Source organism: Myotis brandtii, unplaced genomic scaffold (genome assembly GCF_000412655.1).
Source record: "Myotis brandtii unplaced genomic scaffold, ASM41265v1 scaffold112, whole genome shotgun sequence".
Taxonomy (NCBI): Eukaryota; Metazoa; Chordata; class Mammalia; order Chiroptera; family Vespertilionidae; genus Myotis; species Myotis brandtii.
Window position 1 is genome coordinate 2,995,673 of NW_005353838.1, and position 9,337 is coordinate 3,005,009.

At 39.2% G+C, this 9,337-nt stretch overlaps 1 protein-coding gene across 4 annotated transcripts in view; it reads right to left on the bottom strand.

The window, feature by feature from the left end:
- ABCB11 (ATP-binding cassette, sub-family B (MDR/TAP), member 11) overlaps window positions 1–9,337 on the bottom strand; it is an 89,210-nt gene that overhangs the window by 46,253 nt on the left and 33,620 nt on the right. For all 4 annotated transcript variants that reach the window (XM_005857544.2, XM_005857543.1, XM_014545490.1 and 1 more), the window contains 3 exons: window positions 8,525–8,649; window positions 7,015–7,189; window positions 2,430–2,543 (listed from right to left, as the gene is read on the bottom strand). In XM_005857544.2, the coding sequence (XP_005857606.1) occupies window positions 2,430–2,543; window positions 7,015–7,189; window positions 8,525–8,649 (414 nt within the window). The remainder of the gene's footprint in view (window positions 1–2,429; window positions 2,544–7,014; window positions 7,190–8,524; window positions 8,650–9,337) is intronic.

Below are 9,337 nucleotides of genomic sequence, written 5' to 3' on the forward strand. Positions count from 1 at the left end.
GCTGAGGGACCCCCCCCCCCCCCCGAGTGCACAAATTTTTGTGCACCGGGCCTCTAGTATAATATATTAGCATATAATATGTTATATGTATTATGTTATATATTAATATACATATACATTTTATCTGATATTATATTTGTTAACATCCTATATAATAAAAGGCTATGTGGTCATGATGCCCTCACACTGTGACGCCCTCACACCGTAACAACCCATCACCAGCAGGCTGCATGCGCAGCAGGTGCTCGCGGTGGGCAGGGCTGCTGCGCTGCGAGGTGTGCGTGAGTGGGCAGGGACTTGATGCTGCATGCACAGTGCATAGGTGGGTCCCGTGGCTCTGCGTGGTGAAGCCGGGGGTACCATGAGCGCCAGCGGGGGGCTTGACGCTGTGAGACACCCCCACCCAAGTGCACGAATTTCGTGCACTGGGCCTCTAGTATAATATAATAATATATAATATAAATAACTAATATATAATTAATTTTAATTTATATAACATATTATGCCAATTAATAAAAATTATATATATCACGTTAGTTAATTTAATTATTATTTATTGACATGTTACTATGACATTATTATTTAACAACATACTAATATAATATATAGTACTGATCTATATATTAAGATTGCTATGTATAATTATATTATTAAGATACCATGGAAGACAATGTACTAGGTGTTTTAGTGTGCTTTTTTTCATTTGTGTAAATGTCGCTATAACCTAACAAGACATTTTTTTCACTTGAGGAAGTTGAGAAATCTCAGAGGTTAAGTATCTTGCCTAAGGTCACACAACTAGTCAACCACTCTGGGGTCTAAGATTTGAGTAACTGAATGTCCTCAGGGGGTGTCTTCAAACACTACCAACTTTCAGTTGATTTGCTGAATTTCACCTCTGCTGTTGTTAGTAGTGAGCTTAATCTAGAACTTAACCATTCCAGTTCATCAGACAAGGGTCATCTCCTGCTACCAGGACATCCCCAGGTCAGCTTCTTACTCTTCCACACTAGTGAGAGAAATTCATTACCATATCTCTATTTGGGGCTATAGTGTAACTTTCTTCTCAGATCTCCAATAAAGATAATAAAATAATTTTTAAATGCCTCAATTTTTTGACACAGTTTCAGGGGCTTTTTAAACTCATCATCTTACTTGAGCAAATAACAACCCAAGAATGAGAATTTGGATCATTCAACAGGCCTATGTGGTTTTCAATAATCTCTTTATATCCCAATACATAAAACCCCAAAGTACAAAACAGATACAGTGATGAGAAATTTTCTCAGGAAGGTTATATGCCTCATAAGTAGCCATGATTTAGGGAACCCACGAAGCACCTCCTAGTTATGATTTAGGGAACCCACAAAGCACTTTGGATTTACTGGGCTTCTGACTCTTAGCCCAGGGCATTTCTTTCAGAGGGAAAGAACATGTTGCCATTTTCCCCTTCTGTTCTTGGATTTTGACTTTCTACCTTGACCTCCAATGATTTAATAGATTAACCAGAAAAATTGTAGCCACACTATCAGGGTCCTTTTCTAGCTGGTACAGACTTTCTGTCACATTTACAAGGTAATCCAATCGTATGAACTGGGCTTTAAAGTCTTACATGATCTGGCCCCTTCCCATCCCTCTAGCCTCTGTCCCTTGCTCACTCAGTTTCATCCCACTGGCCTTGCTTTAGCTTCTTGCATTCACCAAGCTATTTTCCAAACTGAAGGCCTTTCTTCCATGAATACCCTCCCTGCTCTTTCCTCCAATTCACCACCCCCAGTCTCCCTTTGTAGGGCCAACTCTCTTTCCTTTGGTTCTCAGCTGATATACTACTTCCTCAGAGATAATGCCATCATCCTCACTCAATTTAAACACTCCTTCCCACCTCCAATTGCTATCATTTGACCTATTTAAATTCCTTCAGCGTACTATTTAATATTATCTTCTCTTAATGTGCTTATTTCTTTTAAAAAATATTTTTTATTGATTTCAGAGAGGAAGGGAGAGGTAGAAAGATAGAAACATCAATTACGAGAGAGAATCATTGATCAGCTGCCTCCTGCACACCCTACACTGGGGATCAAGCCTGCAACCCCGGCATGTGCCCTGACTGGGAATTAAACAGTGTTCTCCTGGTTCATAGGTCGATGCTCAACCACCTGAGCTATGCCAGCCCCATAAATGTGCTTACTTCTTTATTGCCTGTTTCCCAGTTATGATATGAAAGCAGGGGCCTTATTGGTTCTGTTTCACTCTTGCACTCCCAATTCAGAACAGGGTCAGGCTCATGACAGCACTTATTGAATATTGCTGAATTAAGGGCATTCTGATAGTTCTGGATAGTTTTTAACACTGAGGGTAAATTCCTTAGGAGTTCATTCCTCTCCCCACCCCCAAACTATGAATAGCCTTTACTTTTGGCCTTTACATACCTGGTCTATTGTCTCAAAAATGCTGGTGGCTGCTGCACGTCCAGTTGCAAAGGCTTCCAAACAAGAAGATGCATTGCCAAGATTTAAAGCTCCCACTATGACACTGAGGAAAATCTGAAGTGAGAAGAGATAAACATGGTGTTCATGTGTTTTTGGGATATCCGTGTGAATGCAGAGATTTCAATCAACACAAAGTGGGTTAGAATAGTGATATGATAATTTGGTTCATTATATAAATAGCCTTATAATAGTTTTTCTGGTTAAGGAGTCCCTGAAATAATAAAGACAATATAATTAGCTTGATTGTCCTAGAACTTGGTACACACAATATAGATCTGCTACTACTACTACTGCTATATTACTATTACTAGTATACTAGCTATTAGGATAACTACTACTACTACTACTACTACTACTGGTACTATACTACTACTAGCAATAATAATAATAATAGTAATAATAATAATAATCTATACTAATAAAAGGGTAATATGCTAATTAGACCAGACATCTTCTGGACATCCATCTGGATGTCCTTCTGGACAAAGCCACAGTGGTGGGGGCTGAGGCAAAGGCAGTTAGGGGAGACCAGGCTGTCAGGGGAGGGCAGTTAGGGGTGACCATGCCAGCAGGCAGAGGGAGTTAGGAGTGATCAGGCAGGCAGGCAGAGAGGTTAGGGGTGATCAGGCAGGCAAGTGAGCAGTTAGGAGCCAGTGGTCCCAGATTGTGAGAGGGATGTCCGATTGCCGGTTTAGGATCGGACCTAAACCAGCAATCAGACATCACTTGAGGGGTCCTGGATCGGAGACGATGCAGGCCAGGCTGAGAGATTCCCCATGCATGAATTTCGTGCACCAGGCCTCTAGTAATAATAATAATGTTATGTTTCTATGTGCTTTATCCTGTATTACTTCATTTAATCCTTAACAGAGGTGTATGGAGGTTACCTAACTTCACATATGTCACAATATATATTAAGTGGTAGAGCAGTATCTAACCCCATTCATGACTGACATTCTGTCTACCTTCCAGGTTCATCTGCTGTAGGTTGCATGCAGGTGGAGTGGCCAGGTTCTTGTGCAAAGCTGGGGAAGCTGTCATTGATTCACCAACTCAACCATCTCATTAGGTTAGGTAAAGGTGACATGATCATGACCCAATAGCACTCTGTTTTTATCAGTTTATAAAGGAAGAGAAAATTCCTCACACTGGCCTCCAGGAGGAGCACAACACTCCTTCTCTCCACCCTTCCAACCAAAGATTGATTGCCCGCCACTAAACTCAAATGGAGGATATCTCAATGGTCGCCCTCTATAAGGGATTACAGTTATTTGTTGAGCTAAATATTGACTTTTGCATGAATGTAGTCTTTTTCAGGTAATCATTTTCAGATGATCCTGGTCTGTGGTGATTTCCATGAGCTGGATTCTGACCATGAGGCTTCTCAAAGGCTCCCAGCCATCTCCCTCCCTCTTCAGTCACCTCTCCATTCCACACATCAGGATTATGTGGGCCAGCCGCCTCTTGACTTCTCCCTGAATTTCCCACTCTATGTAGGGGACAAACATTATCTCTTCATCTGTTCTTCTTATTCCTTTTCCTTAATTATGGCAGGTAGGTCCTCCCTTGGGCAGATTACTTAATCTTTCAAGCCCCAATTTCTTTATCTATAGCACAGAAATAATGAAAGTATATCCCTCATGCGATTGTTATGAGTATTAAATGAGATAATGCACATAAAAGTGATTAATCCAGTTCAGCCATATAAATAATAGTACTGATGATGAAGAAAGAAGCATGATTTCACAGTTAGGAAGTGGAAAGGTGAATAAACAGAACAGTAATTGTGGTGTAGTTTGGGTTAAGATCACCATATTCCAAAGTCTTCCTATCTGAGCAAAGGAACCCTCCCATGTGTACTAGCTCAGGGGTCAATAAACATTGTCTCCAAACAGCCAGATGGTAATAGTTTAGGCTTTTCAGGCCACATGGGCTCAGCAATTACTCAACTCTGCTATCTAATACAAAAATAGCCATAAACAATATTAAACAAATGGCTATGGCTGTGTTCCAATAGAATTTCATTTACAAAAATAGGCAGCAGGCTGACTATTAGCTTGCAGGCCATAGTTTGCTAACCCCTGATCTAGATTCTAGACTAGACTGACTCACTAGGGTACTAAACTGAGTTTTGGGCTTAAATCCTCACTCAGCTAGGTTTTTCAAACATTACCTCAAATAAAGGTCTCTCTCAGGGTTCTTAGGAGAACAGTGAGTGAGACAGGACAGGGGTGTTCAACTAATACCTCACCATAGCTGGCACACATCCCAGTAGACCCTCATGGCTCACTCCAAATGTCACTCTTTAGCGGCGTTTAGCCCTATGCACTAATGTCGGGGAAAGGGAGGGCTGGAAAGACCACTGGGAAACAATCTACCTGTGCGTGTGCTGTGCTGAAGAAAGGGGATCTGTGACCACTTGGAAGACAGATCCAGAGTCAGCAACACAGTGGTTAACGGGTCAGGCCCCCAGAACCTGAGTTCAAATCCGACTTCATACCACTGGGCACATATTTCTCAACCTCATGGCTCTATTTCATTTTTAAGTGGTAGTATAATAACATCAATTACAGAATAAAATTATATTACCTATGATAATGTTATTAAATACCTTACTCAGTGCTTCACACCATGCATATAATTAATAATGTTATTCTCTATGACTGCTATTATTTTTTATTATTGAGTCCTGAAACTTAAGAGGGGCATGAAAGAGCAGTCTTCTTCACCATTCAGTTCCCTTACATTTTTTCCCCCTAATAGATCATAGAGTATGATTTTTGTCTGGGTACAAGTGATACTAATTACAATCATTTATGTGAACTCCTTATCATTTATGCCCAATTACTATGCAGCCAATAATGATTTTGTGCATCACAAAATGCATTAGATTAACCTAATTGTTAATTAACTTAGTGGATTAAAAAAACTCAACTCATGCATACTCAGTCTTCATAGTTTGCTGCTCAAGCATGAGTAAAAGAGAAGAGAGGACAGAGAGAGAAGGGGGGGAGGAGAGAGAGAGAGAGAGAGAGAGAGAGAGAGAGAGAGAGAGAGAACAATCAAAGCTTATTCTGTTAAAGGATGTCTCCCACTTTCCCAAAGAAAAATTTCTTAAGGTGTAAGAGGAGGCTTGCAGGAAGAGGTTAGAAGTAAAAGACAGGTTTATAATTGATGACTAATATAGGGAATATAGTCAATAATATTTTCATGACTATATGTGGTACCAGGTGGGCAATGGATATATCGGGGGAGCACTTTGTAAAGTTTATGACTGACTGATCATTATGCTTGAAACTAATACAAAATAATAATGAATGTGTATTATAATTTAAAAATAAAATTGTTTAAAAACTTTACAAAATAAAAAAGTAATTGATGACTAAAATGTTAGAGAGATGTAGTATGCATGTCTGCATATAGTAGGTACTCAAGAAATATTAATTGGGAGAATGAATTATCTACAGAAGGTACAGAGTAATCCACAAACTGGAAACTCAAAGGTGAGAACTCTTAAATTAATTAAACAAGGAGGTCATTAGACTGAGGTGGCTTTATGCCTTAGTAGCTTACATAAGCAAACCAAACCTAAGCCTGAAATTGCCTCAAGGTTAAGAAATCAAAACCTATGAGCAACCAATCACAAAGAGCCAACTAGGTTTTTTCAAATAAGACAACTGCTTAAGCTATAACCAATCAAGTAATGTCTTTGCTTTGCTTCCACCTCTTCTCTATAAAAGTCTTTGCCCTCACTTCTATCAGTGAAGCCCTTCTAACAACTTCTATTTTGGCACCACTTAATTAGTATTATTTTTGCTCAAATAAACTCCTAAAAGTTTTAATATGCCTCTGTTTTTCTTTTAACAGAACCATAAAATTGGATTCTTGTAAAGAGAGCTCCAAGGGTTTTTTAAAACTCACTCTTTCCAATTGGAATCATACATTATTTAATTTTTCAATGTACCAAGTTATTTTTTTCTGTTCTCTCCTTGCAGGCATAGAATGAAAGGAAAGATGTCTTTTCTCAATGCTTGTACTTCTGCAGAATGAGCAGATATAAGCAGGTGACCAATAAAATATGTTTGCATTACCTGTTCCGCTGAGGATTTTATTGGCTTGGCATTTTAGTAGCTCATTATGTTTTCACAAATATGTTCATTAGCACATATATTGTGCTACTATTAAGCTCGGTTATATAAGCTGTTAATTTTTAGCTGAGAAATCACTGACTTCCAATTTTCATGCCATATTATCTTTTGGACTCAGTCAGAAAAATCATTGTTTTGCAGCTATAAAACCTTTATTTAATTGAAGATCATTAAATCGGTAGTCTCATCAATTCAAATGCTCAGCATCCCTTTACCATAAAATTCATTCGTGTTGCTCGTTTCTGCAGATGGACTCCTCCGAATCATTGATACTGTCCTCCCTCAGACAGTAAAGGAATAAACAAAATGCCTTAACTGTGGGCTTTTCTGAGAAGCCAACAGGAAATGTTACATGTGGGTCATCAAGAACCAAGTACCTGGACAAGGGCTCCTGCTGTATATTCTCCGTCATCCAGGACGAGTTTGGAGCCGTACCAGAAGGCCAGTGCATAACACAGGAAGATGAGGCACCACATGAATCCAGTAAAAAATCCCATCACTATCCCTTTTCTAATCCCCCAACGCTGGGCAAACACAAGATTTTTCTCATACCTGTGAAGAGAAAACATGTGGGTCTCTTTCAGCAGCAGCAGTAGTGGCTCAAGTTAGAATATTTAATACAGACCACAGTGCAGTGGCTTTCCTCAATGATGATAAAGGCATCCAAACACAGAACAGCTTTAGGGAAAGAAAACAAGAAGTTCTGTGTAGTTATTTAATGTTTGTTTCAACCTGGCAATGAAATGAGTTGAAAGAATGATGCCTAACAAAGCCTCATAGTTGATTACTTCAGGGATGAGTACAGAGGGGTAAGCTTTGCCCCCAAGAGAAAAGAATTGTTCAGCACACATGTCTGGACATGATGGATCCAGTACTGTTGGTGCTTATATTGTTTTATTAAGTCATATGACATGCTTTCTATCAGAAAATGATGCAACTGTTTTCTTCCAGGTTTGAATATAGTGTTCGCACCAATTCATCTGCATGTACTCACTCACCTATCTGCCCTGTGACCAGGAATGCTATGTTGTAACCTGATGGGCCAGATTCACAGCCATGGGACATGGATAACAATGTGGAAATTCAGTCCAAACACTAAGCTTCAGTAATTCTATCATTTAGCCATTAATAATGGGCATTGTCTTAGAGCTTAGTCATTCTGTAACTGCCTTCCTTCGTCTCAAAAAGTAAATTTGTGGAGAACTTTAACATTTCATAGGACAAAACTGAAGGTCTAGCCTGTTTGTTAATTTTTAAACATTCACATTGCTTGTTTTATTAACAATAGAAGAAGATATCTTTTATACTGAAGGAAATATGCTACTGCTACTGAAAATTTTTTATGAGAAATCAGAAAACTTCATTCCACAAACCAAAAGAAGCAAATGAAAAATAAAAAAGGAAAAGAGATAATTAGAGACTGTAAATCCCATTCTCTTTTTTATTTGGTGAATTTGCTAGCAATTGAGAATGTGTAGTTGAGTAGCTGAATAAAACACATTGAATAAAAAAGTGTTCAATAAAAATGTGTGAAATTGCACTTTAGATCATGGAGGCTTTTCCTTGATGGCAGCAAACTGTTATAGCCGGGTACGCAGTACAGTATGTGTGCACACACCCCACCAGAGTTAGAAATAAATATCTAACCTAAGATGGCTTTTTAAAAATTACTGACTCTAACATCTTCCAAAACACATAGCTAAGGCCTTGGGAGTCCTTGTAGTGCTCTGATCGCTCTCATTACTCTGCCAAGCTACCTCTGAACAAAAGCTCCTCCGGGTACCGTAGACCACGGTGAATATGCCGCTTTGTACAAAAAAAAGGGGAAGCTTCAGGGTAGTATATGGATCAAGGAAATTCAAGTGGCAGACATTTCAGTTAACCAACCTTTCAACCTCTTTTTTCTCACCACCAAAAGCAGCCACTGTTCGAATGGATGAAATGACTTCATCAGCCACTGACCCTGCTTTCGCATAGGCCTTCAATTCACGGTCAGTAAACGTGGACACACTCTAAAATCCAAAAGAAGAAAATAATATCTGAAGACCAGGTAATTAAGTAAGTCAGTCTGTCACTCAGTGATTCCTTTAGGTGAGTAAACAGGTGTCATGGTTTTACACAAGACTAGATTCTCGCCAAGGAAGGATTTGATCTAAATTCGATGTGTGCTAAGCCTGATGCACCAGTGTTTGGTTGTTGACATATCAAAATGATTGCATTAAAAGTCAGCATCAAAACCATCAACAAAACAACAAGAAAGCCCACTGCATGGAAGAGCATATTTGCCAATGATATTTCAGATAAGGGTTTAATCTCCAAAATTTACAGAGAACTCATACAACTTAACAAAAGGAAGATAAACAATCCAATCAAAAAATGGGCAAAAGACCTAAATAGACACTTTTTGAAAGAGGACATACAGAAGGCCAAGAGACATATGAAAACATGCTCAAAGTCACTAATCACCAAATCAAAACAACAATGAGGTACCATCTCACACCTGTCAGAATGGCTATCATCAACAAATCAACAAACGACAAGTGCTAGCGAGGATGTGGAGAAATAATAACCCTCATGCACTGCTGGTGGGAATGCAGACTGGTACAGCCACAGTGGAAAACAGTATGGAGTTTCCTCAAAAAGTTAAAAATGCAACTCCCATTTGACCCAGTAATCCCACTTCTAGGACTATATCCCAAG